This window comes from Fukomys damarensis, unplaced genomic scaffold, assembly GCF_012274545.1.
Source record: "Fukomys damarensis isolate Sample0158 unplaced genomic scaffold, DMR_v1.0_HiC HiC_scaffold_33, whole genome shotgun sequence".
NCBI classification, from domain to species: Eukaryota; Metazoa; Chordata; class Mammalia; order Rodentia; family Bathyergidae; genus Fukomys; species Fukomys damarensis.
In genome coordinates this window covers 42,687,885-42,711,396 of record NW_022900945.1, presented here as the reverse complement: position 1 = coordinate 42,711,396, position 23,512 = coordinate 42,687,885, and the positions used below count along the sequence as shown (strand labels likewise).

Below are 23,512 nucleotides of genomic sequence, written 5' to 3'. Positions count from 1 at the left end.
CCCAAAAAAAAAAAAAAAAAAAAAAAAAAAAAAAGATCTTGGCTAATCAATACGCATTTAAACAGCTACAGTAACAGGGTTATTTGAAAATGTTTTAAAAAATACAGACTATTGAGTTTAGAGTCTAGAATGATCAACTTTAGTTCATCCTCAGTTTTATTACACTGTTTCACGTTATATCCATCAGTCCTTTGTGTGAAAATAATAGTTTTTATCCTATCAGCATCTTATTTACAAAAGTCCCTTTTCCACTAGAGAATCACAACAGCTTGAATAAATATTCTGTGGAAAATTCTGCATTCAACCATTTTATGATTGTATATATCAAAGATTACCACTTCTAATACAGAGCAAGAAGAGATGACAGACAGACCAACTCAAGGGCAGAAAAATCAGCAAGTCTTATGGCTCAGAGAGAGAGAATGAGCACCTGCTCTAGGTGGTACTGGTAACTGAACCCAGAAACACTCTACCACTGAGCTATATCATCAATCCTTTTTATTTTTTTTGGTACCAGGGATTGAACTTGGATCCTTGTGCTTGCGAAGAAGGCAGCGGAACCACTGAGCTAAATTCCCGGCCCAGTCCTTTTTATTTTTTTGAACTTTGATACAGGGTCCCAGTAAGTTGCCCAAGTTAGTCTTGAACTTGAGATTACAGAGGAGAGATTACAGGCATGTGCCACTATGTGTAGCTAAGCACTATTCTTTGTTTTTGTAGCACTAGATCTAGGGCCTCTCACATGCTAGGCAAATACTCTATCTGTCACTGAGCTACATGCCCAGCCTCAAACCATATATTTTGAATACTTGTTTTGCAGCAAGCACCAGGGACGTGGTGAGCAAATCAGGCAGGATTAGCATCCTCAGGCTTAAAATTCTCATGGGGAGGAAACAAATAATATTTACAAGGTATGTCAAATGTACAAGGTATAGAAACTGAGAAATACCCAGAGTAAATAAAATGGGAAGGAATTAAAGTTGGAAAAAACTCAAAAGGAGGTGATGATGAGAAAGGCATCTTACCTGGCTCAGAGCTGCTGCTGACTTCAGGTCTAGAGCAGCAGACATGATTTCTTTTTAGGCTTCTTCTTTTCCACTGGTGTTTTTCTATTTATTTGTCTGACCAGGTCATAAAATATCTAAACAAAAACAACAGAAAAGTACTTATACAACCAATATTTGAGACTTTGTTCCAAAAACAATTTTGGTTCTGTTAAATGTTATTCTACTCTACAATCTATTATTTTGCTGCTTTGTTTTGTTTGAAGTCAGGTTTCTTACAAGTCTCAGCTGACTTCCAGTCAGAGTAAAGCAGGACTTACCTATTTAGGAAGAACACTTGCTGTTAGACTAAGAAAAATAACTGGCATCTTAAAAAATAAAATAAAACAAAACAAAACAGAAAACAAAAAATCCAAACCAAAAAGCAACAAACCTGGCAGTGAAAAGGCAGTTAAAACTTTAACTTACAGAAGAGTTGTAAGGACAGTACCAAAGAACTTCTGTATATTCTTCCTAGATCCACCACTCAGTAACATTTTGCCACTTTTACTTTATTGTTTTTTTTTCTCTCCCCATACACATATTTATTTTCTGAACCATTTGCAAGTAGTTTGCATACCACATATCTCTTAATGGTTGAATGTGTATTTCCTAAGAACAAGGATATTTTCTTATATAACCATTATTACAGTTATCACATTCAACACATGTAAGCACTGATACACTACTTTGTATCATCTACAGTGCAAATTCCAAATTTCAATTTCACCAGTTATCCCTATGATGCCCTAAAAAGTAACTTTCTCCTCCAGAGACAGAATCCATCCAGGACCACACAATGCACTTTGTTTCTCAACACTAGTTTTTGTTTTTTCTTTTTTTTAAGTGCAGAACAATTCCCTGGACTTTGCTTTTAGGTTAGTAAATTTATAGAATTTTCTTCAATTTGAGATTGCAGTTTCCTCAATGATTAGATTTATGTTATGCATTTTTGGCTAAAATAAGATAAATTAATTGTTTTATGTCCCTCCTCAGGTATCACATGCAGAGGCACATAATTCTTATTTGCCCCTCTTTGGTAAGGTTAATTCTAATTGAAATCCTGAACAGATACTACACTCAATCTTAGTCAGAAAGGATGAGAAGCAACTGAAGTACTACACAGAAGAGCTTTAGTGATCCTGGAAGTGACACGTTATATGTTAATAAATCTCGTGGATTCATTGTTGGATGCAAAATACTGTACAAAGTATCAAAGACAAAAATACAATGCTATTTATTTCACAAAGCAGATTATTTTAATTCTGGTGTTTATATATAGTTTCATAGTTCTAAGTATGTCAACATGTTGAAACATGAAATATACCAGCTGAATCTAAGTCTCTGCCATGAAATGGAAACACTAACTTTTTACTGACCTGGAATACAAACAAATATTATAAAAGCTCCTTACTAGTACTTATCTGGCATAAACAGTGCTTTGTAGAGACGAATTTTTTAAAACATACTGGTTTTAAGGAACACTACAAAGGCCAATTGGAAAAGTCTGAATAAATAGCAATTACAAATTATGTTGATGTCAATTTTCCTGATTTTATTCTTCATTTATTTTGTGGTGCTGGGAATTAAACCCAGGAATTTGTCCATGACAGGAAAGGACTCTATCACTAAGCCACATTCCCACTCCAATTTTCCTGACTTTAATTGTTTTGCTGTGTTTGTGTAAGAGAATGTCTTTAATCCAAGGATATATATACTAAAATATTAAAGTAAAGGGGTGTGATTTCTGCAAATATATGGCAAAATATTAATAAACGGTAATCTATATGAAAAGTTGACAAATTTTTATTGTTCTTGGCTCTTGAGTAAATTTTAGATGTAAAACATTTTATAGTAAACTATCACATTTTTAAAAGATGATAAACAATCATTTATTTACTTTAAAAATATAGTGATTTATCCCAAAGCTATAACTCATTTATATTCTTTTCTTTTTGGCTCATCCTCCCCACTCCCATCTTCTTGAAACCAATCTTATTTTTAAGAGAAGTTTGAAAACAGAATTTATAAACAAAATGGTAAATGGTATTGGTTTTACCAAAGTCCAAGTTGTTTCATAACTTTAAAGACATCAAAAACTTAATATGCATACGCCACGAATGAGCTCTTATTCATTCCTGAAGCTTAATGTATAAGCTATAATATAAAAAGTAATAAAAAGGTAAACCAGACAGCAAGTTAAGCACACACATAGGTAGTTTCAATTTTAGTTTCTTTATGCCAGTTTCCAGTAGGTATTATACAGAAAGGTAACTGATTTTTGTATTAATATTCTAAATTATTTCTTTGGAAAGCATTGCCTACCTCACAGCAGCAGATGGTTCAGTGATGAGGGCAAGTTCGAACTATAATATTGGGTTAGAAATGCTGAAAGTCCCCAGCCTAGGTTCTTCCTCATCTCTCTGAACTATAGAAAAATCTAAAGGGAACACAGAATAGAGTTTCTCAATCCCTCTCCCATTCCTAAATTGGGATGTCTTGATTCCAATTATTATTCCAGCCTCAATTAATTCTTGACGTGATTCTGGCATAGCTATACACTACTTTTATAATGTAACAAAACTGATGTGGATAAAAGTTGAAGAGAAGAAAATCAGAGAACTACAGGACTCTGGCTAAGCAATAGTCCTTATCTGTTTTCAAATTTGAGAGTAAGAGATGAATCTTGTAAAAATATTATCCCCCTATCTTCAGGCATTCAGAAATACATAAACATTTACCAGGCAGCTGAAGGTATCTGAAGAACTATTACCTATCAAAGGTTTATTAGGCTACAAAGAGAAAAATCTTGAAAGTAAAAACAAAAACAAAAACCCCTCAAATTATATTCTCAAGAATTTCTACTATGAAGTTTGTGTATTTTCCCAAAAACCAAAGATTAAAATGGCCAATGCATTTTATTTTATTGTTTTTCTGTATTTGTTTTATGAACTCTTCTGTCAAGAGCTGCCTTTGAAAAAACTGTTGTGAAAAAGTTCTATTACACAGACTATAACCCAGTAGAGATTTAGCTGCATGTCAGTTCCCACAAACACATATAACTAAATGATGCTAAAAGGGAGAGGTCCTGCCTGCTGGACCCTGGCCAACTCAGTCCCAAGAGACTCAGTGAATTTAGTGGGTGGGCACCAGCAAGGGTAAGGACAGGCACAGTAAGGAATGAGACCACAGAGAGGGCCTACAAAAGGTTCCATTAACCAAAGGGCATTTAACAATCCTAATGTGTCCCTAATGAGAATGACTTTTTAAAATAAAAGATTGTACTAAAATTAATTTTATCATAGACACATTTTTCAAAACCTCTAGGAATCTATAATTCTATAAAAGAGAAACTTGAAGCTGAATGAATATATATTAAATTTCCTTTCATTTACTTGGAAGTAAGTACGAAATAACTGTGGACAATCTCAGCAGAACTTGCTCCCCACTAGGATATAAACAAATACTTTTTTGAAACAAGGTCTCATTAAAAGTCACTGAGTTGCCCAAGCTGGGCTTGAACTTGGAATTCTCTCTGTCTCATTGTCTTAGAGTGCTGGCATTTTAGCTGTGTGCCACATGCCCAGGTAGATGTAAACCTCTTAAGGGTGGGAACACATGACTGTTACCTGAATCCCTAATAGTGCCAGGTAAACAGCAGGCACTCAATATACATTTGCTGAATGAGTGAGTTTATGCATTTCTTGTTTTTTATATACTTGTTAAGAATGGTTTCATAAAAAAAAAAAAAAAAGAATGGTTTCATAAAAAAAGCAAGCTCTGGCATTCTTCATTATTTGTAAGAAAAAAGGATTTGTAATAAACTGAAATATTTTTCTGCCAGGTATTTAAAATAATTTGGTTATTTTAAAAGTCAGATAATAGTCTACAAGTGTAACAGTAGTTAAGGAGAAGTGGCCCACAGAAGAACTAGCAAGGACCAGAAGAACCAGACCAAAGAATAGCAAAAAAAAACCCCGCAGATTCGGTTCATCTAACCTACTATTTTCTGTTCTTTAAATTATCTAAGTTCTGACTGATGACTTGTGATGCTACAAATGACAAGCACACAGGCATGAGAAAGGAAAGAAACCCATTATGTTTAGTTTTTTAAGAAAGGTGCACAGTCAAGTTAACAAAAATAAAGGGAATCTTAAGTTATTGCTTGATTGGTGGAGGAAGCACTAAGTTTTTATGGGCTCAGTAAACTACTAGCCCTTTGAACTCAGGAACTTTGCTTCCAGTCCACAGTTTACGTTCAAGAAAGTGTAGTGCAAAATTCAGAGACAAAAAAGAGACCTCTGCTCCAAATCAGAACTAAGGACTGAGTTCCAGTTACATGTCTAATCTCACACAGACTCCTCACTTCCAGGTATGCACCAAAGATGAGGCGACTCAGAAACCACATTCTCTGATATCCATAAACATCTTTCTCTGTAACAACCGTTTATTACAATAAGTACTTTAAGTTTTGCATTTTCCTACTTGACTTTACAATGTATTTATGCGTCTAGACAGATAATTGTTATGACATAAGGTGTTGTGATATTTTTCACATACCACTTTCTGGTACATCTGTTAAGAATTTAGCAGGGCTTTAACGTCTTTAACTTCCTCTGTAACAATAAGATAAATTTCAGTGTCCTCATTAGAACTATTAAAGTGATCTTATACAGGAACGGAACTACTTGGTGTTTTTTATGAAGTGACAAAATGAAGAGTGCTTTGACATTTTTTGTTTTAAAATTTTGGCAATTAATTTACAGCAAAGGAAACTAAAATGCGCTTGTTTTGTGCCACTTAGCAGTTGTAAGTTACCTCATTAACGTTGATCTTTGACTTTGCAGAAGATTCTAAAAAGGCACAGTTACACCACTGTCTTGCTAAATTCTGGCCCTGTTCTTTGCCAACTACTCGCTCATCTTCCAGGTCACATTTATTGCCAACCAAAATCATTGGAACCTGAAAGAAGGTAAAACATAAAATAAACAGTAATATACTAATTACTTAGTCTGTTGTTATAAATAAGGAATTAACTGCTATCAACTAAAATGTATTTGTTAGAATTATAAGCTTTACCAAATGGTTAGAAAAGGGGGGGATTATATATCTATGTGTATTAGGGGCCAGTAGAAAGAATGGATGGAGAGGGAAGAGATAAAAAATTACAGAACTCATAAGCACAAGGATCAGAGTTCAATCCCCAGTACCAAAAAAAAAAAAAAAAATTATGGAACACATTCTACCAGATTATATGCCAAATTATTTTAAGACTATAATCCAAAAGTTCTCTTGTGAACTACTGCAAATAGTTGAATTCCAAGTAGAAAAAAGTCTGAAGGAAAAGGAAGCTCCTCCTGCAATACACTGGTACTCACTGGGGCTACATGATATAAGTATTTCATCTCCTAGGTGTAATAAATGGTAAAGCAGCAATAGATCAACATAGTAAAAGCTTTGACTTCTACATTTCATATCTAGGTCTCAAGACTATTTAGGTGAAATATTAAAAGAGGATTAGCATAAAAATACTCCTTTCCTCCATATCACAGATGTTCAGTACCATCTACAACACTCTACTTCCATTAAGATGGTATAAAGTTCTCATTTAAAAGGTATTCAGGGGGAAGGCCATTTGTATGTAAGGTGAAGGTTATTGTACCGCCCCCCCAAAAATAAATAAAAGACATGGTGGACCTTCTACCTAAAACAGGTAATTGCCACAAGTTAGAGGAAATGCACTAGGCATCTACAACTCCATCTTTTTTCCTTTACTACATGAATAAAGGGATTAACATTATCAGAGCTTAGTGATCTGCACATAATTGCCTATGAAAACAGAGCTCTCTTTGCTAAATTAGTCATGGGAAGGAAGAAAACTATTCATTAAGTTATAGGTGGTCATGAGTCATCTAGTATAAATCCTTCCCACCTACAATAATTACCAAAGTTAGGGTCCTAAACAAATGTAAATGGTCCCACTGATAATGAGAGACAACACACAAAAACTGAAAGGTCCAAATAAAAATTTATAATCTAATTAATACAATTGAGAAAGAATTCTCTGTAGCTCAAATCCAAGGTAAATAGGTAAACATTAATTTCATTTTTGCAGAGGAAAAGACTACCAACAAAATATTATTTATCAAATAAGAATATATTTATAAAGCAAGATTAAATTTTAAAAATCAAGTTAATTAAAATCTATAATATAATCCAAAGGAAAAAAACTACTTGTAAGAAAAAACTACACTACACCAACAGAATTTTAGAAATAGGGATAACTACTATGGCTCTTAATGTTTGCTGAATATTATTTCTGATATAACAAAGATCAACTTCGGCTCCACTTTTCTATATTGACTATTTTTCTTTCTCACTTTTTATCCACATAAAACGAGCATTTTACCTTGCGTGTCCCCATTTTTTAAAAACATCTAACCATGTAATTTGTAGAGTAATTTTAAAAGATAAATTTATTTTGGTAGGGCCAGTGATTTACCTCAGTGGCAACCATGCCTGCCTCGAAAGCACAAGGCTCTGAGTTCAATCCCTGGTACCAAGAAAAAAAAAAAAAAAAAAAAAAAAAAAAGGCATAAGGGCTCTTTTGACATGTGGTAGATACCTTTCAAACCCTCAACCAGGCACGGATAATCCCTCAGCATGTGGTAGGCTGAGGCAAGAAGATTACTGCAAGGTGGTGACCAGCCTGGGCTACACAGTAAGTTCAAGGCCAGTCTGGAATACATGGTGAGATGCTGCCTCAAAACAAACCAACCAAAAACAACGCCCAAAATAAATCCTCTACTAATGAGAAAGCAAACACTTTTTTTAGTTTGGCTGCAGGGAGATGACAGTATATCTTATAGAGAGAAAAATACTTACATCTTCTGTGTCCTTAACCCGTAAAATCTGTTCCCTTAAATCCTGTAAATCATTAAACGTAGACTGAGCTGTAATGGAATATACTAGTGCAAACCCTTGGCCATTCTTCATATACAAATCCCTCATTGCTGTAAATTGTTCCTATAATAAAAAAACAAATGATAAATATATAAATTTTAGAATATATACTGGAATAATTTTAAACAAAAATCACAAGTGAGTTCCTACTTTTTTATTACATACTATCATAACAGAAAACATAGGACAAAACACACAGTGTTTTTTTTTGAGATAGGGTCTTACTATGTAGTTCGGACTGGCCTTCAACTCACTATGTAGTCCAGGCTGGCCTTAAACACCATATAATCCTCCTGCCTCAGCCTCCTGAGTGCTGGGATTACAGGCATGCATTACCACGCCTGGCTCACATAACACATAGTTTCTGACAACTCTAAGGTCAATGTTCCTATTCCTTATTTAGGTGACTAGAAAAAATGACAATGAACTTTGAATTAAAAGGAATTGTTAACCACCTCAATTTGCTTTTGAGTAATTTAGAAAAACTAAACTATAATTTAATCATCCAGGACAGACTCAATATCGCTACTGGAAAATTTTATTATCTTGATAATCATTAGACTTTGGATTTTTTTGTTTGTTTTTTTGGTGGTGCTAGGGATGAAACCCAAACCCTCATGCATGCCAAGCAAGCATCTACCACTGAGCTGCATCTCCACCCTGTAAGAGCATTTTTATGATATTTATTTCTTCACCACATTTAAGCCATTAAACTTATCATAAAGATATGAGAGGGAGCTGGTGATTTAGTTCAGTGGTGCCACCATCTGCCTTGCAAGTGCAAGGTCCCGAGTTCGATCCCTGATATCCACCTTCACCCCCCAAAAAAGATATAAGTAGTGCAGTGACTATTCTCTCCTTTAGTTAGATTCAATAATTGTTAACATACAGTTGCTGAGCTATAGTCACACCAAATTAAAACTGTTTCAATTTTAAAACCACTTCCTCTTATTTGATGACAATCACCACTGTATATTACAGCTGTAGGTATTGGTTAGAATCTTATTTTTAAAAGCCTCTAAATTTTATACTTAGAAGTAGGAAAGGCACATCTAGCATAATATTAAAATGTATATATCATGAGTATAACTATATATTTTCAATGTTCCCATCTTTGGATGCATCAAACACAAAGCCTAAGTCTTTAAATTTTGTAAGCTCTTGTTTCTTTGGCTTGCTGGTTTCCCACCACTACTACCGCTAATTATGTCTACTATGTCTGCAATAGTTCTAGTTGTTCTACCTTGGCTGATGTACTCAATTTGTGTTTCAAGGAGTCAGCTATGCTATCACGCAACCATTTTCCTAACTTCAAATTCTAGGAGTCATTAGTGTGCCATAGGATTATGGCTGAACTTTCTGTATTGCTGAGAGTGCATTTTCTGGGAAAGATGTAAAAATTAGTGTTTTTCTGGAATTTTCATTTATAAACTGTTAGAAATTCTGGCACTATTTTTCTTACTATGTTCCCTTGAGATCATAGTCTTTGCTACTTATTAATGAAAAGAGTAAACACATAGAGCCAGTCTGTTGGCAAATTCAATCTAAAAATAGTCCTTATAGAAGAACTGCTTGATGGTTTTATATACCTCTGAAAAATCCCAACTTCTTCCTAAGGACATTCTAGGAGTTTCATCCATTCAATAATTATCCACAGAGGGCCCAGTACAGTATTGTAACAGACACTGTTACAATATTAGGGAGGTGGTGAAGATCAGGATAAAAAATCTCAGGAGGAGTGTGTATGCAGACAAAGATAAAACATAAAGTATACCAGACAGTAATAAATGTTACAGAGAAAAAGCAGAGGAGGAGAACAGAGAGTTTCTTTGGAGGATGGGAACAGAAGGTCATATTTTAAAGGGACAGGGTAATAGGAAGGAGGTAAGGAAAGTGAGAAAGCAAACTCTTATCAGTATGTGGAGGAAGAGTATTCCAGGCAAAGGTAACAGCAAATGCACAGGACCTAAGAGGGATTTGAGAAGCTGCAGAAGGCTGAGTTTACTGAATCAGTGAACTACCAGGCAAGCACAGATGTGGCCAGATAGGGAAACACCTACCTTAATGAAAATTCTGAGTTTAAAATAACTTTTTAAATGGAGCTTACAGCATATTCCTGACCTCAATACAAAGAAAGACAGATTCTGCAGGTGAACTCAATTACAATGTAATGAGGCTATGTGGGCATTAAATATATTACAAATGATTTATATATATGAGAAAATTTAAGAAGCTATATATTCAAAGAATTTTTAAAAATCAAATGATTACTTTTTACACAGAATTATTCACATGACAAAATATGTTTGCAAAATCTGGGAAGGAAGAAAGGAGGGAAGAAGAGAGGGAGGAAAAGACCAAACAAACATGCTTACTGTCCCTGCTGTATCCAGGATTTCCAGCATACACTGTTGGCAATCTACTTCAACCTGCTGTGAGGGTGAAAAGAAAAAAAAAAAAAAAAAAAAAAAAAAAAAAATGAAAACAGGAACTGCAAACTGTCATTCTGTTTCCCTTACACCTCTTTATCCATTACCTATTAAAAACTACAAAGCATTTTCCTAGCAGTTTGCTGTGCTGGCTAAGACTAAACTTGGTATCACAAAATAAAGAATAGGAGTCTTCAAGCACATTCTATTAATACTTCAGAAGTCAGGATAGTTAATGTTGAATAGAGATATTTTCTGGCCACTGTAATGATGCTTATTTTTTCATATTAGAAAGAAAACGATCCTATTTTGGAATTTTAGAAAAACTCTAAACAGACACAACAGCTCTTACAGAAAAAAATGCCATGTGTTTGTTTGTATCATATTCATAGAAAAAAACACAAAAGTATTAAATTGTTGAAAATGTATATAAGAAGCTGAGCACAGTGACAGAAATTTGTAATCCCAGTTGTTGGGGAGGCTAAGGCAGGAAGATTACAAGTCTGAGGCCAGCCTGAGCAACTGAGCAAGACCCTATCTCAGAAAAAAGGGCAGGGTATGTAGCTCAGTGGTAGAGGGCTTGCCTAACTTGCATGAGGTTATGGGTTTAAAGCCCAGTAGCCCTCCCCAAAAAAGCATAAAAAATTTGTGAGTAAAGAAAATTGTCAACTATATTCAAGTTGTTAAAATTTTACTAAAATAGTCACAACATTTAAGACATAAATGGATCACATACGTGTTAAATATCACTGAGCTCATACACTGAAGAAAAGAGCTCTATTTCAGAAAAACTAAGCAAAGTGTGAAATTTTATACACTGCATTACATTTTCCCACTGTCTTATAAAAGAAGTGGCCTAAAGAGTGTGTCAACTATCAACTGTATGGAAAATTTTTATTAAAGAAATGATGAAGAGCCAGGCGTGGTGGTGCATGCCTTTAATCCCAGCACTTGGGAGGCTGAGGCAGGAGGATTGCTGCGAGTTTGAGACCAGCCTGGACTACACAGTGAGTTCCAGAGCAGTCTGAACTACATAGTGAGACCCAGTCTCAAAAAAAAAAAAGAAAGAAACGATGAAGAAAAGTTAGTCTTTCAGTGTTTTACATACAGATCTTATTTTGTAAAGATTTAATTTTTCTGGGGAAATTTCAGTAAAGCAACACTGTCCTCCAAAAATAAATGTACTGTTACCCTACAGTCTGTTTTAATCTCTGCCTCAGTGTAAGACAGGGATTGGGCTGTCCCTCCAATGCACAAGGTGAGTAAAATCTGTAACCAGCAATGTGCAATGAATAATGAACCATGTCTATAGTTTTGCAGTGTAACCAGAGTGAAATTTTGTTTCCAATTTGAAGATAGCTAAATTACTATCATAGTTCTTGATGAACTTAATTCAACAAAACTTATTGGACTAGTAAAGATAAATCCTAAAAACATCTAACAAAGGAATCCTTTCCTATTTGTTGAAAGAAAGGTTTAATATTTGGAGGGAGGGGGTATATGCTTGGTTACTAAACCAGTCTTTTATAACACTTTTTCCTTCCAATATATTTGGCAAACAAAATGGTGGAAATTTTCCATAATTCTAACTAGTCTTATAATTAAATACATTTTTGGCTCAAGAACAAGTCTAGTTTTTTCACTCTTAAGTAGGCTTAATTTTTAAAAGAGAAGTTTTAGGTTCAGTGCAAAATTGAGAAGAAGGTAGAGATTTTCCATGTTTTTCCAGCTTGTACCATACATATCTTCCTCCTAGCAAAATCCTACACCTGAATGAGAAAAGGGAAAAATGGAAACAAAGTCTTTATAAACAGGGGAGGGGGGTGAAGGGAGGGCAGGGGAATGAGGTAAAAATGAGAACCAAGATCTGTCATGTGAAGGTACAAGGTCCCAATGATAAATGTAACCGTACTGTATATTTAAAAAATACCAATAAACTCAATGAAAAAAAAAACCCTACACTTGAGTGGCACAATGCGTCAAAGTGTGACCTATACACTGACACATCATTATCACCAAAAGCCCACAATTTAGTCTTCTTCTGATATTGCACATTCTATGTTTTGACAGAATGTACGGCATCTATCCTCATTAAGTATTATACAGATTGTAACTTACTTTTCAGTAGTAAAAAAGGCAAAATATCTTTAAATTTATTATACAACTCACTGGATAACTTGAACTATAAAAGTGATCTTCATTTTTGTTAACAAGTGGCTGAAAATATACTAATATTTAATATAAAATTTTTTCTTTTAAAAATTCCCTACTAGGAAATGTATAATTAAAGAATAGAATATGGAGCTCTCTATACCTTAGAGAAATGTTTTGTCCAGGTGAAACTTTTAAAAACAGATATAGTACATTTGTATCACTTCTTAAAACTATTTTATTATTTTTAGAAGTCATTATGAGTTTACTATTTATACAATTGTTACAAGTATACAAATACAGTGGTAGAACAAATGGACAGCTCAGAGACTGGTCACCAACACACAGGCTGATACAAACACTCTATGCTTCCTGTAAGTGTGATGATAGAGATTAAATACCCCGCAAGAACATCACAGCCATAGCCTCAAGGGCTTGGGTTGGTCTACTTCCAATGTCTCAAAACTATTTTTAAAAAGGAGTCCCAAAGATCAAGTTTTAAAGACCTAAGGATCTAGCTGTAAACATGTGTACACAGTTTCACATTTTACCTTTCTGTAGGAATCTTCTATCGTTGGGTCGTATTTTTCAACAAAAATTCCTTGAACAAACTGAACTGTCTGGGGGAAAAAAAAGTGAATGACTTAAAAAATACTGCCCTTCTTGAATGTTACTTAAAGTTGTAAAGATTAAATGAAATTATGTTAAAATTCTGGGTAAATACACAAATGTAAAGAAAAATTTATTTTTCAAAGTAAACATAATATATGAGTATACATATTACAGGAATTGATCATGTTAAAACTCAAATATTGTTGTTGCTAAACAATTACTGCACTGTTTTAAAATACAAGGATACAGAACATATTCTAACGTATTAAAAAATAAAAAATATTAGTTTTTCACTTATTACCTCTTTATGTACCTACAGTAACTATGCAATGCTCTCAAAGGAAAGAGACAAAGGTATTAAACTTTAAACTTTCTAACTGGAGGGGAAAAACAGAAAAGGGAATTTAAATTTAAGAATGTCTGTTATGTTCCAGTGAGCTAGTTACTTATAATTTACAATCACAGCAGATTCACATTCATTCTATAAAGTTATTATTCCCATTTGACAGCTGAATTCAAACGTATCTTCTTCCTGACTCTAAAGTATTATTACTCTTTCCACTGGAAAACATTGCTTACTCACCTTTTTCAGATATTAGCTACACCCCCCCGCAAATCTGTGGTTGTTTCCTGAAATTCCACTTACCTAGAGTTAACAATGATCCAAAAATATTAAATGGAAAATTCCAAAAATAAACATTTCATAAATTTTACAGTGCATGCCATTTGAGCAGTGATGAAAGCTGACGCCATCCTATTCTCTTCCACACAGGACATGAATCATTTCTATTGTATCCACACTGTATATACTATCCAACCATTAGCCACCTTGTAGTCATGTTGGTTATCAAGTGAACTATCAAGGTAACAGTACCTTATCGACCCTTATTCTGGTTAACAATGGGCCCAAAACATAAAAGTTGTGATGCTGGCAATTCAGTTGTGCCAAAAAGAAGCTGTAAAGTGCTTCATTTAAATGAAAACTTGAAAGTTCTTGACATAATGAAAGAAAAAAATAACCATATACTTTACCGTAAGTTATTGTTCTTAATCCCTTACTATGCTTAGTTTATAAATTTAGCATCTCCACAGGAACAAGGAAAACAGTACATATTGGGTTCAGTACTACCTGTGGCTTCAGGCACCCATTAGGGGTCTTGAAATGTATGTCAGGCAGAAAAGGGAGGGCTACTGTATTTTTATTTCATGGATTTCTATAAGCACATACTAGAAACAATGTATTTTATCATTCAGTAAATGAGAAAGAAGTACAGAACATGGTTATATCTCCTAGACAACTTTAAAATAGGACAAGGTGTACTATTACCTAAAGGCAAAGGTAAAAATATGGACAGAGGTCACCTGTACTCAAATTACTAAAAGGAATATTTTATACACTATTTGAGCTTCAGCTACATAAATTAACTTGAATACAGTACATTTCCAACTTCTCTTACTAAGCTATTATTTAAAAGAAATTCTGGATATAATCACACCAAAAGCTTCGATCATAATTTTTCTCAAGTATTTAATCCCTTCATCTTCTTAGTATGACAATGTAAATATGAAAAACAGTCTGCTATGGCTCCTAATGTTTAGACTAGAGCCTCAGTTCTCAAAATTCTGTCTGTGGAATAAGGTCGTTGAGGTCATACTATTTTTATAATGATATTAGAATGTATTCTTCCTCTCATAGGTTTACAATGGAGTTTTCCAAAGAATATATAGAACATGTACTACTGCAAGAGCCTGGATATAGAAGAAGGCACGAACAGCCAACTGCAGACATTAATGAGCCAAATATTAATGAGACTTGCAAAACTGAAAACCTTTCTCATACTTCTCACTTCTTTCTCACTAAAAATGACCTTTCATCATTTCTCTCACTCTTACCTTCTCAATTCTCAGGAATATCTCATTCACTCAGACAGATTTTAATTTTATTCTGCTGACTTTCATACCAGATCCCCTCCTCCCTTCTCTCCTATATCATAATTTTCATCATCAATGGATTATTGCCTCCAACATACAAATTTACTCTGCTGCCTTTAATCTCCAAACATAAACTTCACCTAGCCCCACGATCCCTCTAGTTTCTGCCCCCTTTTCTGCTCTCACATACCAAGCTTCTTCAACAATCTACCTGGTAGTGTTTTTCTGCAAATCTCATTTACATTTTAACTCACCTCAGTATGCCACAGCACTACTGCTTACCCATGGCTATTTCTTTTATCATGTTCAACCACCTCCTTGTGTTCCCAAATCATTTCTTTCCTCTTTTACACTTGAATTCTGAGTAGTGTATGCATTTCATAAGTATCAGTCTGTCCTCAACCTTTCTTTTTAAATAGTCCCTAGTGGCAGGCATTTAAGTTTCCAAATTCTTGCCACTGTAAAGAACTGCAATAGCTACTTTGACCATTATTATTGTTATTAATATTACTTTTTTTTTAGACAGAGTCTTGCTTTGTAGTTCAGGCTGGCCTTGAACTCATGGCAACCCTCGTGCCTCAGACTCCTGAGTCTTGGGATTACAGGTGTGTGCCACTACATCTGGCGCTTTAAGTACTTATCTTGAAAATTCACTATTTTATCTGATGTATTTTACTTGAACATTTCAAAAACATAAACTTGTTCTAATTGTTCCTTTCTTGCTAAATCCAAAACCCTTATCAAGACAGTACTAAGCTCTGTCAAATATACCTCCTACTGAATCCTCAAACCATCTGCATATCTCTTCTTCACTGCCATGGCCCTAAATCAAGTTTCCATAAGCAATAATCTAGTATTCTTAAATAGCTCTCAATTTTCTCCCACATCTAGTTTCTCTTCGTAATTAAACTAATAATTGCACCCATAAAACATATATATATATCTATAGATATCTATAGATAGATAGATATCCAATTTACCTTCCCCCCCAAAACTCGATTTTTAATGCCTTCTCATTGGTATTAAAAGTAAGAGATCCTGGATAAAGAAGATGTGGTTTTTCTATAAAATGGAATACTACTCAGCCATAAAGAATAAGAAATTAGATTCACTCGTAGGAAAATGGATACATATTGAGGATATACTAAGTGAAATAAGTCAGTCACATATGTGTAAATACTGAATAGTTTCTCTGGTGTGAAAAACTATAATAGTACATAAGATCTTAATGAGGTAACTGACAATGTAAAATAGGAAGGAAAGGGCTAAAGTTGTAGGGAGAGTGGGAAGGGTAGCGGAAAGGTAATAAGGGAAAAGAAAAACATAGGAGAAAATGAAAAAATGGAAATAAAGTATTTATAAATGGGGAGGGGAGGAGGGGGTGAAGGGAGGGCAGGGACAAGGGAAAAAAATAAGAACCAAGACCTGTCATGTAAATGTACAAGATCCCAATAATGACTGTAAATGTATACCTAAAATGTACCAACAAACTCAATGAGGAAAATAAAATAGAATAGAATAAAGTAAGAGTTCCAAGTTTGTACATGGTCTTCAAGTCATGATCTGGTCTCTGTCTATCAGTTACCTCATTTCCTTCTACTTTCCTCCCTCTTCACTCCTGCCTCAACTGTACGGACAACTTTCAGTTGTTTAATTTCAGTTGTTTAATACGGACCTTTCAGTTTCAGGCTAATTTAGGTCCACTTGTCATAGGTTCTCCCATAACAACTTGTATTTTTCTTTCAGCATATCTCTCTCACAATTACAATCAAGTAGCTCTTTGTGTATTTATTGTACCTCTACTAACATAAATTGCATAAGAGACTGAGATTAAAATGTTTTTGCTCACTGTTGAGACCACTGTCTGGCACTGTACATACATTCTTCATTTAATGACCGAATTTAGTACCTGTGACTAGGCTGTTAATGAACTGGTTGCTAAATGAGGAATTGTATACAGTATGTATAATTTTCAGAACAAAGAAATGGTCAAAGGTCTAATCTGATGACTTTGTTTTATTTGCATAACTCTTACATGCAGTACTGTAACGTAGATAACATATAATTACTGTAATGTAAGAGAACATAAAACTACAGTACTATACTGTATGGTATAATCAGCAAAAATTACAGTACCATATAAACAAGGTATACTGCACAAAAGAAGACTTAGAGGCTCTATAAAGAAGATGTACAGAACTATACCCCCCCAAAAGACAGATCATTAGTCCAAGTGGCGGGTCAAAAGTCCAAACAGCACACCTCAGTCCTAAGTCCAAACAATCATTAAACAAGTAGGTAATTAAGTGACGAATATCTGTATAAGAGCAAGATTTATTTACTGAGAGGTTAAAGGGAGGGAAGAGAAATGGGAAAAACAGAAGCAGCAAGATAAATCATGACCAGTACAAATGTCCTATAATGAATGGTATCATTATATATATATGTATATCTAAAAAGTACCAATACAAAATTAACATTAAAAAAGTATTTACTGAATGAATATAGCATATATGCAAAAACAAAACAACACAAAACAAAAAAACCCTTTCATTATACCCAAGTTTGAACCAGAAGCAGGGGAAAACTTATTTCAGTAGACGGTAATAAAGTTTCCCTCCATGTAATATAAATTCCTTAAAAATGAGATTATAGCCAGACATAGTGATGCACGCCTGTAATCCCAGAATTCAGGAGGCTGAGGCAGGAGGATCACTGAGTTTGAGTCCAGCTTGGGCTACTTAGTGAATTAAGGACAGCCTAAACCACATAGTAAGACCCTGTCTCAAAAAAGAAAAACAAACAGACAAACAAACAAAAAAAAAAACAAAGAGAGATCATATTCTTTGAATGAGGAACATTAGTACTTGACATATAAAGCATCCAATAAATATTTGGTAAATAAAAAAATAAATGAACTGCTAAGTAAAACAATACATCTTTGCTTACTGAATGATTCCCTGTCCCTTGTGGTATAGATACTAAGTCTAAAAAAAAATGTCACATTTTCTCCTTAGTTACTAGAAATATGAGAGCTATTAATTCAAATTTCTACTTAAATATATTAGGTAGTTATAGTTAAGTGGCCAACTTACCAAAGCAGACTTCCCCACGCCTCCTGAACCAAGGACCACTAGCTTGTACTCACGCATGATGTGGTCTGTTTAAATACTGACAATCTGAAAAACAAAATAATAAACAATTAACAAACATGCTAAGAACAGACTAAGAATGTACAACTATCATATCAAATATAGAATTTTGTTTTTCCCTTCACCCTATCAGAAGGACAACAAAGGCTACAAAATAAAAACCAAGCAGTTTTTAACCAGTTGTATAAGATGATTATTAGACATTTTAATTTACTGAGAATCACCTTTGACAACACATCAATTATTAGCCTGTTCATGGTATTGAGTATATGATCAGAAAACAAGATGATTAAAACCAATAACTGTCTTATAACTATAATCATAAGCCCAACTCTTTGCAAAGCCATAGTTCAAACCATCTAAGTAGTTTCCTAAAGTGTTCACAAGTTTTAATATAATGTACATCCTATTTTATTTGCTTAAAATATATAATTCTGTATTATTTTGTTCATTATTGTATTATAGCTGAGCCATGAAAAAATGTTACCTTGGAAATTATTAGGCTATGAACAGGAGATCAGAAAGAAATTAATATTATCAGGCATTAATAATATATTTCATAAGGCGCAAAATGATAAGAGAAAATAAAATGAATATAACTTTATTTTAAAAGGTAAAGACAGGAAATAATTTCCAATGGCCATGATGAGATAACAATGCTTACACTTTTCACGCATAGTAAACTGAACATTAAAACTTTTCAGACATTGAATAATAAACAAGGTAGGACTGTTTTTTTTTTTTTAGCCAGAGTCTCGCTTTATAGTGCAGGCTGGCCTTGAACTCACTGTGTAGCCCAGGCTGGCCTCAAACTCATGGCAATCTCATAGCCTCAGCCTCCTGAATGCTGGGATTACATGTGTGCACCACCATGCCTGGAAGGACTGTGATTTTCAAAGATAAGAAATAAATGAAGTGAGACCTACAACTGCCCTGGATTTCTTCTTAAACACACTTTTCAGATTGTGATATAGGGAGAAAGAACTCAAGAAGAGCTTAGAAGAATACAGAGGGAGTTATGCACAGACAATTCCAAAAATCTGCACATGAATTCAAGTCTGTGTCCAACACTAATAAGCTAGACATAAAAGGCTGAAATTCCAAAAGGAAAAGTAAAGAGAAAAGATCTACCAGCTGAACAATTTCCAGGGTTCACATGGTACAGGGAAATGGGTTTCTGATCCTTGTTGAATTCACTAAAAACCTAGGAAGACTCATACTTTAGTAGCAGAACTCAAAAACTTTAAATGGTACTCTTGTTTCCTAACAAAGCCTCAAAATAACAAGCCTCAAAAGTAAAAAGTTGTTCCACGTGTAATCAGTTGCTTATCAGAACAAAGCTCAAAATTCTTTAAAAGGAGAAAAGCAATTCTATTACTCAAAAATGCAAAATTAATAATGTCCAGCATCCAAGAAAAAAATGAATACCCATGGTGAGATGTGGTAGTGCATGCCTACTGTCTCAGCTACTTGGAAGAGTGGAGGCTGAAAAGAGTTTGAGTCCATAAATTTGAGACCAGCCTAGGTAATACAGCAAGACTTTATCTCATGCAAAACAAAAACAAAAAAACCAAAGAAAGTATAGGGTAAACAAATAGAAGGACAGTAAATTAAAAGCAATCACATTATCATATCAAATGCAAACAATTCAAAGGCAAGATTTAAAAAAGTGATAATTACTATATATATTGTTTTAAGAAACAAGTAAGAACACAGGAGAAGTAACACTTATTGGTATTAAACTCTCCTTTGCTGGAAATGTTATTACTATGTTTTATTGTCTGTATTCAAAATAGAAGGAAATATTAAATTTCACTTGAAGATTAGTGAAAAGGGTTGTTTTTTTTCTTAACAGGTATTGATGGCACTAAATGAATCTCTACTTATTCTAGATAGCACTTTTGGTCACTTAGACTGGCTGTTCTCCAACTGGTTTTAGGTCCTCTTTATACACTTGACACTATTGTGAGCATTTGGTTATATAGGTTCTCAAGAATGAACGTCGGATTTTTTTCAAATGCTTTTTCTGCTGTTTATGTTTACTCTTACAGCTTGTATTTAATATTGTACTAAGCTAGGAATAGTAGGTTCCAGCCTATGCAAAAGGAAGAAATAAAGCTGTTCTCTCTTTTTTTTCAAATGCTTTTTCTGCTGTTTATGTTTACTCTTACAGCTTGTATTTAATATTGTACTAAGCTAGGAATAGTAGGTTCCAGCCTATGCAAAAGGAAGAAATAAAGCTGTTCTCTCTCTTTTTTTTGGTTTTTTGAGACAGGGTCTCACTATGTAGTTGAGACTGACCTGGAACTCACTATGTAGCCCAGGTGGGTCTCGAACTCACAGCGATTCTCCTGCCTCAGCCTCCCCAGTGCTGGGATTACAGGTGTGTGTCATCACACCTGGCTTTAAACTGTACTCTATTTACAATGAAATGATCTTATGATGAAAATTTCAAGGAATACACAAAAAAGTTGCCAGACCATTAAATGAATTTAGCAGAATTGCAGGATAAGAGGTTGATATAAACAAAGCAACTATATATTTATAAACTGTCAAAAAACTGAAAACTGAAAAAATACCATTTACAAAAGCATCTAATAAGAAATAAACTAATAACAGTGGAATTTAACAAAATATATACAAGATCTATATACTGAAAATACAAAACATGGCTCAAAGTATAGGCCAGTGGAGATATGCTATGTTTAGATATGCCTATACCGTTAAACTATTCTCTTCATAATTATGTGCAGATTCAATGCAATCAATTGCAATCAAGTTTCTTGTTTTTATAGAAACAAAATAACTTTATCATTGATATGAAAACGTGAGTATAAGGGATGATAAAAAACTATGGTGAATGTTTACATAAATTTACTGCAGAAGGATGAGGTGGGAGAAAGAGGATGAAAAAAGAATTAAGATGTGTAATATACATGTACCAACTCCACATGATGAATATAATTGTTATGTGCTGCAAATATGTATTAATAAAAATTTAAAAATATTACAATAAAGACAGTATATCTTTATTGTATTCTTTCTTTATAATCAAGACAAAATACTCTTGTTTCTAACACACTTATCTAATTATCCTTGCTACTCTTTGCAGTATTGGAAATTATGCTTTTCTTGTTTGTAGCAATAGTTGCGTGTATATACACATGTATTAAAACTTACTGAACTGCACACTTATAACAGGTTTCTTCTTTACAGTAGGTTATAGGTCAACAGAGTTAATCTAAGAAAATTCAATTGGGGAAAAAGGAAAAAATTAAACCAGTGGAATATATAGCAGATATGTTGGCAAAGATGATCATTTTGAATCAAATATTTACTAAATATTCTAAGAGACCAGTTCTAGGTATCAAGGAAACAAAAAAATGAAAAGTGTATTGCCCATCCTCAAAAACTATTATAGAATAGAAAGAATAATTAAAATACAGTATGATGTGAATCAAGTCAGTACACAAATAAAATAAGGGACAGACAAATACACTGCAGCATTAAATACAAAAGATCCATGGAATATCATACAGTTTAGTGTGGCTAGAACACGGAGTTTAAAAAGAAGATATGGAAGATGAATCTGCGTTTGAAGACTGACTCATGCTTGCAAAAGCACGTGACCTATTAAAAACAGTGGTTTCTATTTTACCAGGTAAGCAAATAGAGAGAAATCAGATTTTTAAAAAGTCAATATGATTAAATTTTAGAAAGGTAACTGATAACCATACAAAATAGACTAAACAAAGGAGACTAAAGGCAGGGAGAATAGTTGGGAAGCTACTGCTTGAGTTCAGATAGGAGATGACATGGACCTGTACAGTAGCACTAGGGTGAAGAGGGGATAGTACTTTTCTGAAAGTAAAATTGGCAGGATTAGTTATTATAAAGAGAATACCTTTTAGGTACCTAGCTTGAGCAAATAAGTGCATGTTGGTGTACCTGCAATGAAGACAGTAAGTACAAGAGAAGGTTTAACACTCCTAGAAAAATTAAATCAGAGATTCTTATACATAAAGCACATAGCAGAATCTGCTAGCTATTTTGAACCAAGTACGGAAGTGCAGTAAAAAACAAATGGACCAGACAGAAGTACAAAGGCAGTCAAAATATAGTAGCAATTCAAACCATGGCAAAAGATGAGATCACTCAAAGATAACTTAGTGCAGTGAAAAGAAAAAAGTTAAGAACTGAGACCTAACTATATTTTACTATGAACATGGAAGAAAAGAGAAAAAGGAAGGTGGGGAAGTCTGTGCTGGACACTAGGCATTTTATTTTATCACTTCCATCTGTGTTAGGCAGTTCCCTCATTAAAAAAAAATACTGCCAGTTACATACAAAAATATGTATTTTATGCAGAAACATCCTCTTCCTTAACGTCTTTCCCAGGCCTAATGTAATTGCTGCCACATTAACAGTAAGTGAGTTTACCATGTCTCTAACTCAAAAGTGTTCATGTTTCTTTTTTCTTTCCATTAAGTTTACTGATACATTTAAAGCAAAAAATAAGTTACACTTATCATTGGGGTCTTGTACCTTTACATAATATATCTTGGTTCTTGTTTTTTCCCACACCCCTGTCCTCCCTTCACCCCCTTTACCCTTCCCTATTTACAAAGACTTTGTTTCCATTTTTTCTTTTCTCTTACTTTCTTGCCCCTCCCCTTCCACTTCCCTTTAGCGATTTTATTCCTATTCACACTCTCAATTATACCACAGAAACTATTGGGTATTTGCTCAAGTAAAAGTGTTCATCTTTCAAGAGGGAATCCTAATATAGCAATCTCATTTATATTCCCCAAATGCCTCCAGTTTTTTTAGAGCAACAGAAATTAGGGGAAAACTCAGAGGTCATAACAGCAAAATACTTGGCACCTTAAACAGAGTGATAATTCAAGTTCCAAAGCCATTTTTTTCATACACTGTAATGTACAGAAAATTGTTTTCTTTACTCCTAACAAATGCCTTGGGTTATAAATTTATACACATAAGCACATTTAAAAGTGTAAGAATAAAGTAGCTCATATATGAAAACATACAAATTCTCAGTAAGAATTACTGGAGTTAATACTTTCTTTTAAAAGGGAGTTAGTCCTAACTCATTACTGCCAACTTAGAAAACCACTATGTTCTTGCAAGCAAGTCCTAATGCCTTTTTTTTTTAATTGAGGTTATTGGTACAATCTAGGTATACAAATACAGTTACATTCAATTGGGATTC

The 23,512-nt window shown here is 34.0% G+C and overlaps 1 protein-coding gene across 4 annotated transcripts in view; it reads right to left on the bottom strand.

Moving 5' to 3' along the window:
• The window catches only part of Rap1a (RAP1A, member of RAS oncogene family), a 78,854-nt gene that overhangs the window by 768 nt on the left and 54,574 nt on the right, over window positions 1-23,512 (bottom strand). For 3 of the 4 annotated variants that reach the window (XM_010606062.3, XM_010606063.3, XM_010606061.3), the window contains exons 2-7: window positions 18,226-18,309; window positions 13,138-13,206; window positions 10,382-10,438; window positions 7,929-8,069; window positions 5,862-6,005; window positions 1,026-1,141 (exon numbers count right to left, since the gene is read on the bottom strand). In XM_010606062.3, the coding sequence (XP_010604364.1) occupies window positions 1,055-1,141; window positions 5,862-6,005; window positions 7,929-8,069; window positions 10,382-10,438; window positions 13,138-13,206; window positions 18,226-18,282 (555 nt within the window). In that variant the 5' untranslated portion in view covers window positions 18,283-18,309 and the 3' untranslated portion in view covers window positions 1,026-1,054. Of the gene's footprint in view, window positions 1-1,025; window positions 1,142-5,861; window positions 6,006-7,928; window positions 8,070-10,381; window positions 10,439-13,137; window positions 13,207-18,225; window positions 18,310-23,512 lie in introns of those variants that run through there. The other variant, XM_019204808.2, reaches the window with a different exon arrangement.